Below are 21,661 nucleotides of genomic sequence, written 5' to 3' on the forward strand. Positions count from 1 at the left end.
AAACTTCTGGGTTTACATTAACAGTATGTTTTGGGTAATTTTCCATCACTACTGTCACATGCCTGAAAGAATAGCTCTATATACCGCAGAGAGCTTCTGTCTGCTTCTGCTTTCTGTCACGCCATCAATAATTATAGTAACCCAATGTGACTGGAAGCCACACATCCATGCATCCCCGTGACACCGGTATGTTTTGCAGATACTGCGTTATGCATAGGCTTGTAGCCCATTCCAAGTTCCCACCATTCGGGTACAGGTTGATCTTAGTTTCTTCTGTCCACTCTGGTGATCATCAGTATGAGCCTTGTGTGCCTTATGATGGGCTTGGAGAATAATATACCTCCTTCCTGGAGCAAAACTGCTCATTTACGTCTGTAGTCCCGGGCAGATCACATAAAAATGTAAATCATTGAAAGGATCCTGCGCTCATCTACCTTTGTGGGAGTCTGTGGACATCTATGGTTGGTCATGATGTCGAGCTCAGCGGCCACTGATTTGGTCATTCCTAATAATCCTGCATTTTGTCTGAGTTATTATTATTATTATTGTTGTTAATTAAGTTAATTATTTGCCTGTTTCACATGCATTTGGTCCTCCTGTGACTGGATGTTGTGGTTCCCAGAAACAGCTTCCAATAGCAAATACCACATTTGGAATTAACTCCAGACTTTTAACAAGCTTTATTTATGGGAAAAAATGAAGAAAAAAAAATCACATCTGGCTCATGAAACAGGGAATTGTCCAATTTCATTCAAGCCTTAAGTCCTCACTGTGTAATACAATAATTTTGGGCAACCCTTTGAATTACAGCCGAGAGTCTGCACCTCAGTTGCGCTCTGATTGTTTCCTCTGATATCTGTTGTGGTGTAAAGAGGCAAAATGGTGAAAATTAGAGAAAAAGAGAAACCATAACTCTTTTGGCTCTTTTTTTGTTACATACTTGGGCCACAGGGCAGCGGATAGCATGTCAACACCTACAGTGTGTATGAGTGAGTATTTGAATGTGGTCTCCGTCTCTTTACCTGTACGCTTGGTTTTTTTTTTGGTTACTGAATTTAACTAATTCTGAATTAGATGAAATGGAGACCAGGTTGTGATGCATTTTTTTTAAATGAACCAGATCAATAGGAATTGTGGTTTTGTTTAATGTACTTTAAAGTTCTTTTATGGTTTAAGTGTTTGTTCATACTTCTAATTTGTTGTCATTACACTCAGATTTCTGTTGTGCGAGGCTAACAGACTGCTGTTTGCCTCTGCAGCTCCTCTGTCTTCCTCTGAATTTTTTTTTAATAGTCTCCCGGTCGGTTTAACCTCCGAGCTCTGTGAACTCTCTGCTGTATTGATCTGGAATTCCCGATACCTCAGTCCTTCTCTCTGCTCTTTCCTAAACTTAATTCCTTCCTTTTCTTTAGACCTGTTTAGCCACACCAAATCACATCAGTTCGTGACATAGTTAAATATTTCATTCTGTTTGATGGTCTTCTCCTCTTTGTACAACAGGGTTTCATTGATTCTGACAGCTGGCTGCCTCCAGCTATTGTCCTGCTTCAACTCTGACGGAGTGCAGAGCTATTATAGTACGGGAACATAATGCAACACAAACCAACAGCATTGTGATGGAGTGAAATACATGAATGCAACAATGTGCTCTGATAGAGCACTATTTAAGTCATCTATAATTTTTGGGCTACAGAGTAATAGAAAGTACTTCCCAGTATTTTTCCCAGTGCTTCAGATTGTTTGGATTTTGGATTTTTGACTGTTGCTTTTTAATAAAGAATCTTAAATCCAAACATATCATAAAAGACTGTCTCACATTTATTTCTTAAAAATATAATATGTTTTTTAACAGATATGGAAAGTTGTTGGGTAATTGACTACTTGGCTCTATATTATCATGTATTACATTATATCTAAAATGATGCATTGATGCAGTATAATTCGGTACAATACATCCAAATGTGCTGCAGCTGTCGACTGATACGCATAGCACTGCATCATAAAACATGGGGCTGTTTGATGCACTCAAATAAAACAGTCTCATAGGACTGATAATAAATGACATCAGGAAACAAAGTCCTGTAATCTGCTTTTTGAAGGTTCCTGCAACATAATGCCTCGGCCTTTGCCGTTGTAAATATGATATGAGGATGTTTCTCTTTGCTGGGATTTCCCTCAGTGGCTGGCAGCCAAATATCACACATTGTATGTCATCCCCATCCCTGCCAATGCTGTGCCAATCTGCAGGCCACTCTCCTGCTCCTCTGCTCTCTTATTCCTGAACCTAACCCTGAGATAATGTTCTCCAATTGGGGCAGCAGCTCATCCAGGAGTGGGCAATCCAACCTTTTCCAGCTGGGAACCATAATCTCAGACTTGGAGGCGCTAATTCTCAATCCTGCTTGGCTGTAGATCGTCCCAGTGTGATCAGGAGGTCAGTGTCTGATGAAACCAAAAGAACCACATCATCTGCAAAAAACAGAGGGTTGGTCTTGAAATTCTGTCCATTAATAGTTTGGTAAGTCCAGGTGGAGTCCTTCCACTGGGAACAGGCCCGACTGATATCAGATGTTTTACACTGATATATTGGCAAATAGCTAATGTTGAGCTCTACTTTCAGTGTGTTTGTACAGGGTCCTCATGTGTCAGGCAAAATAGATACAGATGAATACATTACGTTTATGTACGGTGAAAAAAATACATCTTAATTCGGAGAAAAGACTTGTGAGTATAAACGTTTCAACCATTAGTTATAGGTGACCATGATGCGTAAGCATTAAATGTAGGATGCTTGTTTTTTCTGCTCCTAGAAATGTGAAAGTCACAGTGTCCTTTACAATCAAGTACTTCATTCAGAGGAGCTCACCAAAAAATAATATAAAAGATTTCATAAACTGCTTTCGTGGTTAGCTGCCGTTTTAGTCAGCACTATGGGTAAGCAGCAAAAGGAAAGTCAAAAGTCAAATTAAAAATAGATTCAATTATATAAAAAAGTGATTTAAACCATTCTGGCTCCAGAGATAAAAGCATGCCGTACCATCTGTTGTAGCCTTTTGGCAAGAAGGCAGACCATCACATACTCCCTCTTGTTTCTCTCCTTTTGTCTCTTTCTTTTTGGTTTTCGATTCAGGACGTAACCCAGTGCAGACCTGGTGTTTGCTTCGCTGCACTGATAGATATAAAGTTGTACATTTGCGAGTCGTTTCCCTCTCCTTTTCTCCCTCACCCACCCCGTCTCTCTGTAGAACACAAAATATCTCAATCTGCAGGCTAAGCTGGGATTCACCGAACTGATTGAAGACACGGTTGTGCATACTGCATGAGAGGAAGGAGGACGGAGAGACATACAGTAGAAAATAGGAAGTAAGGTCGGGCGACTGAGTGAAAGGAAAGGAAGGGTATCAGGTGCAGATATAGAAAAAGTGAGCCAGAGCTGGAGAGAAAAATTGAGAAAATGAACTTAGTGGCTGTTCTTGGCAGTTGTTGAGCCGTTGGTCTGCTTTCTGCCTTAGGTGATTCTGCTCCCCCCCAAAAAAACAGGAGGGGAGGGGGATTTTTAAGGCGATACAGTGACATTTCCAATTACTGTCAAGTCTTTCACTTAAACAGGCCAGCAATTCCCCCTTTACGCATGCATTGAGAAATGCTGGGTTACCACAGGACAGGAGGTTAAAGAGACTGTCCGCTAAGCTTACAATCACAGCTTCAGCCCTCATGATAGCTTTATGTCTGGTTAACTAAAGATACCAGCAGCATCTTAAATAACAGGTGAGATTTTAATGGGCAAAATAGAACAATTAATCCTTTATTTTTTGTATTTTGAAAATGGTTGGTAGGTTAAATAACTTGAGCGGCCAAAATTTGCCAGATTGGCTGACAACGCTTTGTCGTTCTGGTCAGTTCAGTGAAAAAAATTGAAAAAGAAAGGGAAATGGTGCAGCCTTAAGAGGAAAACTCTTTATAATTCAGTCCAAAACATATGAGCGCCTGGCTACTGCTTAAATGTACTGCTTGCCTACCAGTTGCAGGACTAAAAAAACACCACAATTGGAACCAAAAGTGGGCTGTGATTAAGTAAAATGAACCCAGCTCTCCAACTGCTACTCTAACATTATACAGAAATCGCTTTGGACTGTCTTCACACAACGGGGAATAAGTTTCGGGATTTTGTACTTCACTAAGTAACAGCTTGTTAGCATTAACAGCAAACCAAATGAAATCCAAGTGTCAGAAGCTAGCTCACAGTGCCAGGGTGCAAACATTCCCTTCCTCTGTAAAGACAAGAGTCTGGTTGAATGGCTCTGTAATCAACCATCTGTTAAATGCAAAACCTCCTGTGCAATAATTGTCGCATTATTTACGCCTATGCTGTTTTGCAACCAGCAGCCGCTACCTCGAGGCCTTGGTCAACACAAAAGACAAGCTGAAAGAGTCGCTTTAGGTAATAGTTTTTTTCCCTACATCTTTATTTATTTTAAAACTAAACAAGCCGTTGACCTTTGCCATTCAAAATTTTAAAGTAAACTATATTAACGACTCTACAGCGTTCCGACTGTGTTGCATGCAGGTTTTTTTTCCTGGAAATATCTTTTTAACCTGTTATAGAAATATTAGAAGGTTTGCCATGACAAGATTTTGAGTTGTGACGGTACCAAAAGCACACTTTCTATGCATTACATCAAACACGGGTCGCGACTGTGAGCCAGGATAAGCAATCCCAGAATCCCTAATTTTAATATTTCCGGCTTTCTCTACAACCCCAATTCCAAAAAAAGGATACCGGTTAAATATGAATAAAAACAGAATGCAGTTATTTGCAAATCTCATAAACCCTTATTTTATTTACAGCGGAACAGAAGAAAAATGGCATGGCAACACATCTGAAAAAAGTTGGGACAAAGCCATGTTTACCACTGTGTAACATCGCCTGTTCTTTTAACAACAGCCTGTAGATGTGTGGGAGCTGAGGAGAGCAGCTGCTGGACTTTAGAGAGGAATGTCGTCCCATTCTAGTCTGATAGAGGATTCTAGCTGCTCAACAGTCCTCTGTCTTCTTTGTCTTTTTTTCTTTTCATATTATGATGTGTCAAATATTTTCAATTGGTGAGTCCAAGTCCAGCATTTGGACTCTTCTGCTGTGAAGCCATGCTGTTCTAATAGATGTGTCATGCGGTGTGGTAGGACTCAGGCGCAGAGCAGAGTTCAGGGGAAAACAACGTTTATTTACACAGTCACCAGGTGCAGATATATACAGTGAGGGGAGCGGGGGTCCTGGGTCCGAAAGGGAAGTCCGGGATAGGAGTCACATACATGCTAGCTCTTCTTCTTTACAACGGTTCAAACAACAGGTTGGTCATGGGTCCGGGGAAACTGTGCACAGGAGAAAAGAGGGTTACACAGAGATCACAGCAGGTCCACAACGCTTAAGGATACCAGGCTAAGGTTTACTGACGTGTCCAGCACAATCATCCAGCGGTGAGGCTGTCTGCGTCCCGGCCTCAAGAGTCCAACCCATAATTAGAGCCTGACGAGATGCAGGTGTGTGTGCCAAAGGCGGGAGCTTTCAGTGAGCTCCGCCCTGGCGGGGAGGAGAGAGGAGAATGTACACAAAACACATGTGGCCTTGTGGAGCCGGCCGGGCAGACACGGGGACCATGACAAGATGAAGGATGCTGTTGATCGTATTGCTGAAATATGCAAAAAAGACATTATGGGAGCATATGTTGCTCTAACACCTGTATATATGTTTTAGTATTGATGGTGCATTTCCAAATGTGCCAGTTCAGTAGGCACTGTTGCACACCGATACCATCAGAGGTTAAAGTTTTTGAGCTGAGTGCTAACAAAAGCCTGATAGTCCCGCTCCTCTTTAGCTGGGAAGATGCTGCGTCTGTGTTTTACAGAAAGAACTTCACTGTTCGTCTTCTTTAAACAACATTTTTCCACTTTTCCACAGTCCATTTTAAATGAGCCCGAGAGAAGACGGCGGTGTTTCCAGACCGTGTTCACATGTTGGCTCTTCTTTGCATGATAGCGAAGTGAACTGTTTTTAGTGATTTCTGGCAGTTTTTCTGAGCTCATGTTGTGATTTCCACGACAGAATCACGTCTGTTTTTGATGCAGTGCCACCCGAGGACACAGACATTATTATTATCAGCCTTTTCTCCATATTTCCTGAATCTGTGCACGGCAGATGATGAGATATTCAAAGTCAGTTCTACTTCAGGGAACATTATTCGGAAATTGTTCCAGAACTGCAGGTTTTTTCTTTCTTTCTTTTTTTTTTCAGAGTGAGGGACTGCTGCTCATCTTTACTTCAGAGAAGCTCTCCCTCTCTAAGATGCTCTTTTTATACCCAATCATGCTGTAAATTAATCCAGTTAGTTTCTTTTCAGTGCACTGGTAGAGCTGTAGTATGAGATGTCCTTGTAGACATTTTAAAATGCCAGGACATTTTGCATACCTTGATTGATGCTCTTTAAACTCTCGTGGGATCCAGTGAATAATCCTTTTGTGTCTCTCGACTTTTTTTTTTTTTTTGTGATCGAGCACCTGCAAAAGGTTTCCTGACGTACGCTCTGCACCTTCTTCTTGGTGTGTTTTCATTCAGTTTGGGTTTACCACCTCGTTCTTGTCATCACCAGCTCCTGCTGTTGATCTTTGGTCAGGCTGTTGAGCGACATCACTGTGTGTGTTATTAGGCAGCTGGAAAAGGAGATGCTAATGCGCACACGCTGTGGTTTGCTCAACTCGCACAGAAAAATAAATAAATCGAATAAAAATCAGCGTTTTACAAGAGAGACACCTGGTTGTTTTTAGTGCTCAAACCGCAAACCAGGTCGTCTGAAGCTCAAGCTCTGAATCTTTGTGCTTATTCGAGCCCGTGCCTCAAAATGTCTCTGTTGCAGTTGCTTTAAAACACTCCCAAAATGACTCATTTAGCAGGTTGGTGTAAAACATAGACCCTCAAACTTATTTTATGTCTTATTTTCTCAGCGTTGACATTTTCCTGTAAGCGGTCAGGAGAGAAATGACTGAGCTGCACATGGAAAGAAAGAAAAAAACCAAAACGCATTGGTAGCCCGAGCGTGGTTTAAGTGGGTCGTCTGCGAGTTTAATAGGCGAGGGGAAACCCTGAGATGGATCCAAGCGTGCAGACTCGAAGTCAGACAGTCGTAGCCGGAGGAAGTCGGTGATGTACTTAACAACTCCCCTCAAAGGCAGGAAGACGAGGTAAAGCTAGACAGATGGGAAGAGGTGGAAAGACGGCGAGAGAGAGAAAGGCAACAGAGGTTGAGGAAGTCAATAATGTACTTAACCTTACTCCACAGACTCCGTGTCCCTGTTATTGTAAGGCAAGTAAAGACGGGAAGGGGGGAGGAAGAGGGGAAGAGTGAAATGGCAGGACTCTGGAGTGGAAATGGTCACAGGCAGCAAAGAAGCGCGGCGTTTTTTTGTTTTTTTTGTTTTCGTCAGCATAAATGTCAGAGTACTTAAGTGTGTGCAGGACAGGCGGGGAGGCCAGGCTACAGGAAGAGCCCCATTTAAGAGGGAATAGCCCAGTTTTACTGGCACATAAATCTCTCCTCCCCACTCTGAAGGTTGTAAGACAGCTCCTCTTTTAGGCTTCCTCCTTCAGTTTGGAAATACGCTAAAACCCCTTTTTTCTGGACTTTATCTTTTCCTTTTTCTTTAGCTCAGTCTCTGTCTCCTTCAGACTCTCTTGACCTATACCCTCTTTTTTCCCCTTTGACCCTCAAGCTAACAGCAGGCAATAGATTAACAACATTTTATTGGGCTGTTTGTCCCCACCCCCTTTTTCTCTTCACTATTCTTTCTATTCGATTCTAGCCAGAGATGGATTTTAAATTAAACTCAGTTTGTGAAAGTAAGCTTTATTTTTAGTCTCTCATTATAGTATACCATCGTTAACATTTATGTGTCTGACTTTGCATTTATTTGTGTGCTGATCTGACAGCATTTTGACTTTCATGCCTGTGGGTTCCTTCTGATCTTTGCCCACATTTTACAATTAAGAAATGCTCAAATTCAGGGTGGCAAAAGATGCCGAAGCTTAAGTGATTTTTGACACGACACAGACTGTCAATCTCTTTGCTTGAGTGAAGAATGCAATTTCCTCTAGAGCGTTCACAAATATTATAAACACATAGTTTATTTCATTACGAAAAGAGGGTCTCCAGATATTTTTAAATGGAGTGTTTATTGAACCTTTTGACTAAAATAAAAAAAGTAATTTGTTGAATATGTTATTTTTTAATTTGTTTTCAATCTTTTTTTTGCATAAAATGTGCCATTTATTTAGCTCCTTTTACATCTCATGGTGTAGAAGTCGCAAAACCTCATGTATCAAATATACATTTGGCTTCAAAGGGATACGTTTATTTACAAAGTTGCTTAACAGCTTTTGGGGAAACTTTTGTTGGCAAATCAAAACCAATTTTTGGCTAAATATTTGAAATCGACAAAAAAGTTATTTAACAGTATTTTGAATTTGAATTGAAATAAATATTTCAATTTCAATATTAGAATCATTAATAAAGCCTGAGGGGGCTTTATTATGTATGTATATTACAGCAAGGCAGATGCTTGCTGTAATATACATAAGAAGCTAAATTACATAATTGGAAGGCTACTGTGGATATGGGTACCCGGTGGCTTTTAAATTTGCACTGCATGTATCTGTTCTAATTAAAAAATAAAACCAGCTTGAAATGGTTACATCTGAAATTAACGGTTGTTAGATAATAAAGTTGAGTATCTCCCTGATACACTAAATGCATCTGCTGTGTTATGTACAGTAAGCTGATCTCTTGGCAGGGGCCTATTCATGTTGAGCGATATCCTTTATGACTCAAGTGTTTTGCAGTCTTTTTGCGGAGGAGGCAAACTTTCTGTATTCTTGGTTCTCATAAGATGAAGGAGTCCTTTGGAGTTTTCTCGCTTATATCGAGTGTTTGCAGTCTTTTACGTCATATAAGCACATCGAAGGCGTTTCCGATCTTCAAAAAACAACACAAAGCGGAGAATTTCTATAGAAATATGCTTTTACTTCCAGTCTGTTTACGTTACCTTGCTCCCTTTAGTTTCTGTTTGTTGGTCTTTTAGACCTAAAGACCACCGCATGATTTTTTTGTTAACCTCCCGCCGCTACTTGTTGAGCGGTAGTGAAGCTGTGAAAATTAGAAACACTTTCATTGTACAAGTTGTTCCTTAGTATTGCAAACATGTTTCGAAAGCTTTACTTTGAAGGCAGATGTTTCTGTCGCACTTTTCACATTTTGATTACTGTTGATGACTGTTTGCAGGCAAATCACTGCCTCATATACAAACATCTGCAAAGCAGTAGCGAGGAGGTTTCGGTAGAGCACCGTATACCTCTTTGTCAACTCTTCTTCTTTTTCCTTCAACTTCATCTTCTTCTGATTCCCCCCTGGCATCCTCTTCTGTCTCAACCACCCTCTGCACATCCTTCTTCACTATATCCGTGAACCTCTGCTGTGAACTTCCTTTTTTCCTCCCGCCTGACAACTCAAAATTTAATATCCTTTGTTGAATATATCCACTACACCTCCTCTGTGCACATCCAAGCCATCTCAGCCTTGCCTCACCAGCGTTGTCTCCAAATGGTTCAACCTGAGCTGTCCCTCTCACGTACTCTGATGCTCATCCTGGTCTTTTAAACTCGTAAGCATTTTGTAGACCTTCCCTTTAACTCTTGCTGTCAAACATCCCCCCCCCCTCCCCCACTACACTCGTGTCCACCCTCACCAACCTGCCTGCGCTCTCTTCTTTACCTCTCTTGTTGCTTTGGATGGTTGACCCCAGGTAATCTTCATCATTACACCTCCCTCTATTTCGCACACATGTATTCTGTCTTGTTTCTACTGACTTTCACTCCTTTCACTCTCAGTCATCCAGGTCATCGTAGTCAAAGGAGCTTGGAAAGAAAAGCGTCTGGACTTCTTTAAGTTACTTGAAGACGTTTCACCTCTCATCCGAGAAGCTTCTTCAGTTCTAAGGTCAAATGGTGGAGAGTCCCAGATATAAACCTAGTGGGAGTATCCCCCCACAGAGGGACAAAAGGACCCCCTGATGATCCTCTAATCGCCTGAGCCAAGGTGTGAAACTGGGCGTGGGTCCCAATCAGCCAGAGTTTCGGGTGTGTTCATTGTGAAACCTGGCCCCACCTTATCATGCGACTCTCCACCATTTGACCTTAGAACTGAAGAAGCTTCTCGGATGAGAGGTGAAACGTCTTCAAGCAACTTAAAGAAGTCCAGACGCTTTTCTTTCCAAGCTCCTTTAACCCCACAATCAGTAAAACTGAAAATGTGCAGGAATCGGCACTGAGTTGCTTTGCTCTTGTGCGCCTTTGCGTCTCTTAGTACAGAAGGCTCCCAGTGGATTTGAAGGAAATTGAAAAATGTTGCAGGACAAAGCGAAAGGTGGTCAAAAATCTCATAATCTTCTATGCCTTTACAGCTTGCTTCCCCACTTCTTTAAAAAAACATCACTGAGTGAAAGCAGGTTTTAATCCCATCACTAAAACACTGCTGTGACTTTGCAGTAGAACAAATTCCTTCTGGATCAAACTGAATAGCGGCCCAAAGCTCAATTTTAGTTTTCAGTGCTTATCTTAGAATTAGAAAGATAAGGTGACAAATGAACATAATGCTGTTATTAGAAAGAGATGTCCAGATGATAGAGGTTGCTTTTTAGTGCGCTTTATCACAAAGAAACACAGCTGCTTAGAGCTTTAGAAAGCGTCCTAGATTTTATCTGGATGAGAGAAGCCTGTGTTTTTTTTTTTTTTTTTTTGCTCTCACTTGATTTGGTTTCACTCCATTATAATGAAGAAAGGAGTACCTTCAGTATTGAAACAGATGCATAAGAAAGGGTCTTGTGCCAAAGCTGGCAGTGAATACAAGGCTAATAAAAGGATGGATTCATTGTCGACTAGTACAAGGATTCCCTCTGTATGTGTGGTGGTGGTGGTTGTGGGGTGGTGGGAGGAAAAATGGAACAACTGTATCCCAGGGAGTCCAAAGTGCTAATGTGTAACGGTGATCAAGTCAGTTTATTCTGGCAGGCTGCCTGCTGGAGGCTCTGACAGATTGGTGCCATCAGCACATTATTTCATTAACACTTGTGTTTTCATGGTGAACATCTTCTCACTCGTCATTTTTCTCTCTCTCTCTTGCCCCCCTCCCTCCCTCCCTCCCTGCCCGCCTGCCTGCCTGCCTGCCTGCCACCCCCCTAACAGATGGAGAGCGAAAAGAAGAGGAGAAAATACTCCACGAGCAGCAACGACTCTGACACCACTGACAGTAAGTTGGGATTCAGGGAAAGGGTGTGTGTGTGTGTGTGTGTGTGTGTGTGTGTGTGTGTGTGTGTGTGTGTGACGATGGAATCCTGAAAGTGTGAGAAAAGCGAGTTCCTCTGCTGCTTTTATACGGTGAGCTGCCTGGTCTTCGTCAATTCCCAATTCTCGTATTCACTCTCCATATAGACTTTCCTCCTGTCTCATGGTTGTCCTCCCTCTGCTCATTAAGACTTGCCATTTTAAAACCGAGCTACACTGGAAACATGAGCGCGATTTAACCAGTTAGCATAACAGAAATCACCGGTGGGAATAAGAACTTAAGGTTTGAAGAATAAAGTCTTTATTTTTAGAATAAGTGCGAATTTGTCGGAAAATGTCGTTCTTTGAGAGAGATGTTGCTACGAAAACAGATTGTGGTGCATCATTACTGGACGAGCAGATTGCAAAATTTGAGGCATTTTGAAACGGAGCCTGCAAATACAGGTGGTTTACTTGGGCAATACCACAAGGAAAGCCATCTTTTTCAGTTTATGCAACACAAAACAGCCATCTGTGTAGTAAGTACGACTTGGGGGTCTCGGAGGCTCGTCTTGTCCCTTTTAACAGAAAAACCTTCTTGTAGGTGTTTTGTATAATTGCATGTTGATCCAGTGGTTATCACCGTTCCCTCACACTGGTTTAAATCCTTCAGTCGGCTAGGACCCCTCTGCGTGGGGCATGTTGTCCGTGTGCTTGCGTGGATTCTCTCTGGGTATTCTCCCAAAGTCCAAAGCCTTGTGTTTTAGCTTAACTGGAGATTGCTTTGACCGTATGACTTGTTATCTGTCTCTCTGGCTGGGCCATAAAGGGGCACTGGATTACCCCTCCAGGGTGTATCTGACCTTTCGCCTCATGACAGCTAGGATAGTCTCCAGCCCCCACGACCTTGAATCGGATAAGAAGTTAGGAAGATAGATGGATGTCCCCCTGCGTGTGACATTTTAACCATTCTTCCCATGCAAAGTTCCATTATTTGCAAAACCTTGAGGGTTTTCTTGCACGTATCATCAGTTTCAGGTCCACCCACAACATTTCAGTGGAGCTAAGATCTGTACTTGACTGTATATTGTACAGTCCCTTGTGTCTTTTCCAATTTCTGTGTATTTAAGTCTTGTAATACTTTGTTAAAGTAAAGAGAAGATGTGCAGATCCAGATAAACCCTGATCTCTCCGGGGAAATCAAGTTGATGCTGTTTATTACGATACGAATTATTAAAAACAAAGTTGGAAGTTGCGTTTGAGTGCAGTTGAACTTGATGAACTATGTCAGTAAACACACCACAAACTGCAACCACGCTCTTTTTTTTTTCTTTTCAGAAGCTGCATTATCGCGTCAATTCTCACGCCTTCGCCAACCTCTGCTGAGGTTGGCATCTCTTTATCACCACCGAAAAAGTAGATTCAGCTCACAATGTTTTGGCGTGCATCAGGTTTGGTTCTTTATTAATATCTGGACTTAGATATCTCAGACAAAGCCGTCTTTTGCTTGCAGGGCATGTCTGGATGTCAGTTCTGGATGTGTTTGAGCTCCCCACTTTACTAAATAAGGTGCTTAATACACGCAGACTCAAAGTCAATAAAGCGGACATGTCACATTTGCATTTTGCAGTTATGTCTGGCCTTGTGTGCTTTACATTTAATGTTGAGCACATAGTTAATTAGCTGAGTGACAAATTGATATTATAGGGTGGGATGCATGGTTTGACGGAGTGGCAGATATGTTTTCCTCCCAGAGTTAATGACACAAACTCAAACAACTTCTAAGACGAGCAGACAGGCAATCCTCTAAGACGAGAGGATAGGAACATCTGGCCAGACTACCGCATGTCTGACACTGGCAGCTTCTGTAGAGAAATTAATCTTTTAACAGTCTTCGAATGAAATACGTTGTTATACAAGCACAAATGGCCACAACAGCTGATGACTGTCTTTAAAATACGAGGGTTTATTCACTGAAGACAGCCAGCGATTTCAATTTCATTTTAAATGTCATTCTTCTCGGCTTTTGTCAGTTCAGTGTGACTAATTCTTGGCATTTTCGCGGCACGCATTTTTGCAGTAAGCAAATATATTTGTTTGGCTATTCCCTTGGCAATATTAGAGAACAGATCAAAATTAGACACATCAGAAAGCGAGCTGTACAATTAAAAAAAAACAACAGAACCTGGCATTTGTTTTGGTGTCGCTAAACCCGGCTGCGCTAATGAGGTTTTCAGATATTATTTTAATGCTTGTCTAAATGAGTATAAATAAAAGAGTTATCCTTTCACAGCGTGGTGCCTTGAAAACTATAATGATAAAAGTATTCTCACCCATCTTGTGGTACATTTGTGTGTACGCCAGAGCAAAATATTTTCATTTGTGACAATCTTTTTCTGGAATTAAATCCAGTTTGGTATTTCAGCTTAATATAAATGGAACTGTAGTGATAGAAGAGATTAGATAAAGAGAAGCACTGACATTACTCTAGAAGCTTAAACAGGGATCTGATCAGGAAGAATTGTCAGTACTTTTAATACCTTCTCATTGAGCTCCAGTGTGCTGAGAAATCTTGGACTGTGGAATTCATGCAAATGTTCTTTCACACATACCGCCAATTTAAATACTGCCGCTGACCAAACATTGCAGTGGAACTCCTCGATGACAGGGGCCTTCGCCACAGCAAGACAGCGGGCGTCAGGAATGTCTTGAGGAACACAACAAAGAGCCTGGTTGCAGCCTTTAAATTCCAAATTCTGAACATCTGCCAGATGCACCGGAACAGGCCCGATCCCTGGATGCCCCACCCACAACCCACAGGACCCAAAGAAACTGCTGCCAACTTCACAGCGGTAGACGCCACAGGACACCCAAGATGTGTTATGCCCATGCATCGAGGCGTCCAGGATGTTTTGGCAGCACGAGGCGTAGCCGTACACAATATTAGACAGGTAGTATAGTCGTGGCTGATCAGTGGGGATCTGCAGCCGGATTAAATCTGGGAAATGTAGTCATTCAAACTGTTTACACTACAGGCTAAAATGACCTCTGAAGGGCTTAACTGTTGTGTGGTCACAGCCCCGCGTGTATAATGCATTTTACAACAGGTTTAACAGGCTGTTTTGCAGACGTGACCGAGCCACCCCGCGTTGGAGGCCATGCACTTTGCTTTATAATCAGCCTTTAGCTGTTAGCTTCCCCTGCTCACTGCAGTGTGGGCTCCAGCTGCATCTGCTCACTGGAGGTTATCAGGTTTCTAATTGAAGGATGCCCATGATAATTTTGGCTGCTGTGCATCCAGCGTGGCTTTTAATTAACACGCGGCCACGATGGTAACTTCCAACTGCGCCGCGGCCTGTTTTGGTTATCTGGCCACAGTGATTGAGCTCTGCAGCTGCACTATGTTGGGCACGTGTAGATGTAACCTGCCTGGACACACACATTCTTGAGGAGTGCAGATTCATGAGTAAATGTAAAAAATCCTTAACAGATTAGTGTGCAGTCTGTTTTTATACCCTCGACGCTTACACACATGGAACACAGTACTAAACAGAGAATGGTGGACAAGAAAATCAGCGGTGTCTGAGTGAGGTGTCATTCATCATCGGACTTCTGGAAGCTGTTTGGCTTTTTTGATGCTTGCGGTGGAGGCTGCTGCTGTGTAGGTGTCAAACGATGTTGCGACTGAGATGTATGATTAAAAAACTAATAACAGATTCTTGGCCGTTCTAGGATCTAACTGCCCAGTTTAACTTTGAAGAATGAAGGCTGGTTCTGTCTGACACAGATACTGTATATACATACAGCACCACACACTGTGTCCTATATCAGCCTGTAAGGTAAGCACACTGTGAATCTACGCCAGCGGTCCCCAACCCCTGCCGTTTGGTACCGGGCCGTGAGAGTTGAGGCTCGGGTGTAAAATTTATGGTTTTCAGGGTTTTTATTGTAATTTTTTAAATTGTTTTTATTGTTAACTCAGTTTCCCCAGGTATTTTCCCTTGTGTTATGAATAAATCTCCTCTTTTTTTGGTATCGGTACTGGTGTTATTTTGTTGTATTTATCCGCAACACCTTAAAGGCCAGTCCGTGGAAATATTGTCGGACATAAACCGGTCCGTGGTGCAAAAAAGGTTGGGGACTGCTGGCCTACACCTTAGAAAAGAAACAGAAGGATTCATATTTGAAGGTGCAGTCAAGAAGTTCTGGCAGTCACTCTAGCTCGTTTGACCAGCAAGCACCCAAATACCTTATTGCTGAAATCCAAAGGGCCCGACTGTCCCTTTACTACCTACCCTGGTCTTTCCCCCTCTTTCTTGTCTATTCCTTAAGCAAAACAAATAAAGCCGGAAAGGCCAAAAATAAAGACGTTCTGGGACTGCGTTATGTCTAAATCAAGTTTGTATGAGCTGATTTTGAATATTGTGTTGACATTCCCTTGAAGCGCTCTGTATCTTGCATCTCTGGACCACTTTCAGTGCAACTTCTGTTTGCACTTTTTCCTCTGAGATGCCCTCACTCCAACCGGTCACGGCCGATGCCCCTCCCTGCCTGAGGTTGGTTCTGCTGAAGGTTTCTTCCTGTTAAAAAAGGGTTTTTTCCTTCCCACTGTCGCCAAAGTGCTTGTTTGGGGGAGGTCATATAATTATTGGGGTTTTCTCTGTTTTCTTTGTATTATTGTAGTGTGTCAATCTGTAAGTAGAGCGGACCGTTAAAGAGGAAAAGATCACACACAAATATGTCTGTGTGTGTGCTGTAATGACTGACAATGTAGGCAAACTGTGTATGGTGAAAAAATGTAGGAACATTGATGTGTTAGTGGCTTCCAATACAGTATGTCTTTTTGTGTGTGTGTGTGTGTGTGTGTGTGTGTGTGTGTGTGTGTGTGTGTGTGTGTGTGTGTGTGTGTGTGTGTGTGTGTGTGTGTGGTGTTGGTGATTTTTGAAGAGAGGCTCTCAGCGCAGTTTGCTCCTCAGACGTCATGAGCAACATTAGCGGGGTGGCAGCACTGCTGTTGTGGAAAGGGAAATATGTTGAGTGGGAGGCAGCGCACGCATGCACACTCGCATAAAGTCACGGTCGCAGATGTTAAATCGCAGAATGTTGTGTCGATTTTATGTTTTATCCATTATGCGTGTGATATAATTTAATTGCAGATTCGATCCAATTTTTAGTGAGTTTCTTATGGTCACACGAGAAAAGTGTCGCAGGAGGATTTGGGGTTTATTTATTTTAAATTTAGGAAACAGCATAAGGGGCATCTTTTCCTCAATCGGTTTGGCCTCCATTCACAAACATGTACAGGCACACTTGGAAAGAGGTGTGCGCACACACACACAGCTGTTGATTGAAGCGGTGGGTGGGATATTGGCTCCGGTGTCTGGTTAATTGCAATTAGGTTGTGTATTAATAAGGTTGTAAAGGACCACAGTGGACTAACCGCTTAACAAGATGCTATTTATGCGGCCATTACTTATTAAAGCTTTTAATAGATCATCATCAGTCTGCTTCAATTAAAGGTCTGACTCATAGTGGTAGTGCTGCCACGGGCGTTCAAAGTCACAAAGAAGGTTTTTGTTTGGCTGCTTTCTTTAAATGCTTCTCTGCTGCGTTTGAATCACCTCCACTGGTGTGAATTACAAAAGTATTGAACCCCATCGCATGCTCATTTTAAGAACCTTTGATGAGCAGCTTCTTGCTCTCTAATAAGTAACCGATTCCCCGCCGGTTGGTGCTGGCTAACAGTGTTTAAAGAAACAACAAAAAAGTATTATCGTTTTATTGTAAACCCTCTCTGCAAAACAAATTTCTCCATAAAATTTCTTTGGCGTGAATTTCAGCACACGCTGTGCGCTCGAAGTCCAATCTACAGCCAGAGACCTGTTCCTCATTTTCCCCACTTTAAATCAACATTCACACTCATTAAACATTCTTGACAAATCAAACGCAGATTAAGTTGGCTTTGTGTTCTGATCCAGATGAATGAAGACTTGAAACACTCCCTTCTTTCCAGCTGTGAGTCAGAAAAGGAAGGTCAGAAAAGGCTAATTTGTCTGCCAGAAAAAAAAAATATTGATGTTTTCTCCTCTGGTCCTCAGCAGAAAACTTCACTGAGTAGCGAAAAAGATGTTTGCAGCTCTTCGGTAGGTTGTCTCCTTTGTGGCATCCAGGAGGGCAGATTTCAAAGATACATTTACGAATGTCATTCTCTCTGTTTTGAATAGATTAACACTTGTTAGAATGTTTTTATTGCAATAAATGCAATTAATAGCAAACAACTTTCTGTGCAGTCCTTTCAAGACATCTTTTGAATCCTTAATTGAAATCTACTGGTGAATTCTGCTACAGCAAGAATGGTTGTAGGAGTTTAAAAGGTTTTTAAAAAGTTAAAACCTTATTTGGGTGCAAAGATAAATGAAGAAAATCAGAGAGAGAGCAAAAGAGAGGAGGAAAGATGGAGGAACGTTAATAAATGGGCAAGTGCAGTAAAGAAGAAGTGAGTGCACCTATGAAGAGGACAAAGAGTGGATAGACGGTCCTAGTGACGTAACTGATGACATACATGGAGGTCTAGGTGAGAGGTTGGTACTAGTACCGATTGTAAAGGACAAGAGTGATGTGCAGAGCTGTGACTGCAGTGGGATAAAGCTGATGAATCATAGCATGAAGATATGGGAAAGAGCTGTTGAAGGTAGGTTAAGGAGAGAGGTGATCAGTGAACAGTATGACTTCGTGCTGAGAAAGAGAATTACAGATATGATGTTTGGTCAAAGAATGTTGATTGAGAAGATCAGAAGGAGCTGCACTGTTTTTGTGGATCTAGAAAAGGCATATGATGGAGTGCCAAGAGATACTGTGGTACTGCATGAGGAAGTCAGGAGTAGCAGAGAAGTATGTGAGGGTGGTCCAGGACATGTATGAGGACAGTGAGACAGTGTGCTGTTGGAATGATTAGGTGGGTATGGGATTACATCAGGGATTGGCTCTGAGCACTCTGTTGTTTCTAGTGGTGATGGACGGGTTAACACATCTCCATGGACTGTGATGTTTGTACATGACATTGTGATCTGTAGTGAGAGTAGAGAGCAGAATACACGTGTGAAAAAGAGGTAGACAGGTGTGTCAGTGAAGAAGGAGTAGATGCAGTGGATGAGGGTTGAGCTGGGGTAAACCATCCAAAGCAATGGACAGTGCACGAGAAAGATGAAGAAGAGAGTACAGGCAGCAGTGAGTTGGTGGATGTGAGAGTCAGGAGGGATTTGTGACAGAAGGAGGAAGAAGAGCAAGAGTGAAAGGGAGGGTTTACAAGATGGTAGTGAGACCTGCTATGATGTGTGGTTCAGAGACGGTGACACAAAAAGACAGGCGGTGGAGCCGAAGACCGTTAAAGTGAGCCGTCGAAAGAAGAAGACAGTGATTTTAGAGAAAGATTAGATAAGATTCAGTATTGATACATTTTGCACTAAAGGATAAAGAAACTTGATGAAATATCAAATGATGCAGTGGCTCGAAATATCACTGTGCTACACCTGTTGTATCCTGTTCGATGGTGACGATTATGGTTTTATTGATCATATTCATGGAGGAAGTACTTCTGTTGATTGACAATAACATTGAGAAGGTGTGATTGGGGCTTTCGAAGAAAACGTCTTTCTGTGCATCACACATTACAACAACCTGGGAATTATGATGGGTTGTGAGCTGGATGAGCTCACGCTCTCGTTTTGATGACATTTCACTGCTGATTATATAGATGCAAGTGGAAACTAAAGTCTGTTTAGATAATGCTTCAAGATAAACGCCCAAAAAGGTGCCCAAATGTGTTTCAAGAGTGTTTGCCAAGTGTGCTATTTTTTCATTCCTTTGAAAGGGACTTAAACTCCTCCATTATAACCAGTTCTGGTAATTTCAGGTTCTAAAATAGTATGGCAACTTTGTTTTTTGTTTGTTTTTTTCCCAAATTAACTTCGTTCGGCTCTGGAGTAGAGCACATGGTGAGATAAGGTGTTAAACTGAGAGCAGAGGAGAAGAGCAAAACTAGAAACTCTAAAAAGAATTCACATACTTACACTGACTGTGGTATCATTGCTGTCTTTGTTATTCCTGCAGGTCAAGTGACGTCGTGGTCCAGGTCATCCAAGAATACGGGCACCAGCAGCACATGGGTCCGCCACCAGCACAAGAAACCATCAGAGGTAAGTTAGTTTGGCAGCTGGGTTTAGTGACTCAGACCCATAGAGTACACCAGCATGTGTTTAATGAAACCCAGTCTCTGTTTGACCGTGACAAGCTCACAATTTTGCTCCACTTCAATGAAAGAAATTTGTTTTTGGTTTGCAAAATTGGCAGAAATGGTCACATTCAAACATTTTTGGTCAGCTTGTCCATGTTTTTGAACAGTAGAATGATATTCAAATACCCAGTCACATCCTTTGTTTGCTTGGTTGCATGTAATGTGGGCATTGTTGCTACCGTCTCATGTTTCAGAGCTAGTTGCCACTGCAGATCTGTAAGAGACCACAGAGTATTTGATAAAAACATATGTCAAAACATGCTTATTCCACTGTCCAAGCGTACACAATCAGTGGAAATCAAATAAATTCACACAAAAGGCATTTGAGAGTCAGTGAATCAGTGAAACGGTCGCTTCTGTCCAATGTAAATACAGCCATCTCCGTCACCGCAGCAAAATCAACCAGGCGCACTGATGGCATAAATTGGTTGGCTAAAATACCAGGTTGTAACATCCATATGGTCATGATGAATGAGCCACGGGCTCTCAAATGACCACCCTGAGCAAGAAACTGGCATAATCCAGTTGGAAAATGGTGCACTCTACCAGTTGTGGCAATGTGTTGCCTGCCACAATCACACATTGCTCCCACTCTCAGTGAAGTGGGCTCTGATCTGTTTAAGGAGAACTCGTCTCTTGCTTTTTGAAGAGTTTCACTTCAAAAATAAATCTGCCATTTGGAAGAAATTGCATTTACTCTTAAAAAATTAGCAGGGGGGGAATTTTTAAATAACGCAGAGGAGGTAACTGCCTCTGACGGCAGATCTGGGCTTCTAAGGATGTTCAATGACAAAGTTCTTTAACAAAATGAATTCATATACTTTAAGTTAATTTGCTCCCACCTTATCTGTATCTCTGCATCGTGGCTCAAAAGAAATGTCAAAAACTAGCAAAAGTGAAGAAGCTCAAATATTCTGTTTTTCAGTGACTTTTAAAAGAAGAATGAATAAAGCAAAATGGCATGCATGCCCCGAACCACCCTGAAGTACGAGTCATCAGCAGAGCATCTGTCAGGCCTGTGCATTTGATGCTTCCTCCCCCTCAGCTCCATCCAGTTAACCACAGGCTGTTGGAAGGTCCTGTCAGCAATCAGTCTCTCAGTAATTACTACTTTAGCTCTCTGCTCTGACCCGGGCCTCAGCTGAAGAGCCAGGGGCCATGTTCCCTTTCATAATGCTGCCTCCTCGCTCCGGGGCACGCTGCTCTTTCATAAAGGATGGTGTTTTGAAGTAATGTTTCTGCTTTTTCCGAAGCAGTGAGTGACAAGAAAGGTTGAACAAACAAAAAAAAAGCGGGTGGCAGCTGACAAAGGTTCAGTGCAAAGTTTTCAAAAAGAGTTGTGAGTGCATTTGAACTGGTGTCAAGACAGCTTAACTCATTTAATGTAAAAAATCTGGTGCTTTTTGCTCTCTTGGTGCTGATAGAAATATCACGGCTGTTTTTCCACTTTAGTTTGTTTGGGTCTTTGAGCCTTTCTGTTTCCACTTTGGCGTAGTGTCCATCGCATTGACAAGGTAATGTTACAATTTTGTGATATCATTTCGCAAACATGCGAAAGGAAGGGATTTGTGGGATTGGTTACTTACTGTAACCCTAGGTTCTATGATTACAGGTGCAAAAGCTGGTTGCTAGATCTCTGTTTGTTTTACTTAAACGGTGAATCTTTACATTATTTGTAACGTTTTGAGTTTACCTGTTAATATTGCAAACATTCAAAGTGATGTTGCTTTGCTAACTGACAATGTCCACCTACTGCAACCATCAGAAGGCTAGGTTCTTTAAGCTTTTGATTGTTAACCCTCTAGAAATATCCATAATTGAGTTTAGTGTAGATAAGTAGAGACCATTTAAATCAGCCATGCGATTTAAACAGTGAAGAAAATGGATGGATGGTTTCAATCAGGAATTGTATAATTCAACAACATTATTGCTGGTATAAAAGTGCTCACTTGTAAATCACTTATAACTCACTTATATCTGTTACAGTCATTTTTTAAAATTCTCTT

General features: G+C 41.8%; 1 protein-coding gene across 2 annotated transcripts in view; it reads left to right on the forward strand.

The window, feature by feature from the left end:
• Positions 1–21,661, forward strand: part of jade2 (jade family PHD finger 2) — a 237,396-nt gene that overhangs the window by 18,860 nt on the left and 196,875 nt on the right. For both annotated transcript variants that reach the window (XM_004561763.3, XM_012922018.3), the window contains exons 2-3: positions 11,285–11,348; positions 19,472–19,557. In XM_004561763.3, coding sequence (XP_004561820.1) covers positions 11,285–11,348; positions 19,472–19,557 — 150 coding nt within the window. The remainder of the gene's footprint in view (positions 1–11,284; positions 11,349–19,471; positions 19,558–21,661) is intronic.

Source organism: Maylandia zebra, linkage group LG10, assembly GCF_041146795.1.
Source record: "Maylandia zebra isolate NMK-2024a linkage group LG10, Mzebra_GT3a, whole genome shotgun sequence".
Lineage (NCBI taxonomy): Eukaryota > Metazoa > Chordata > Actinopteri > Cichliformes > Cichlidae > Maylandia > Maylandia zebra.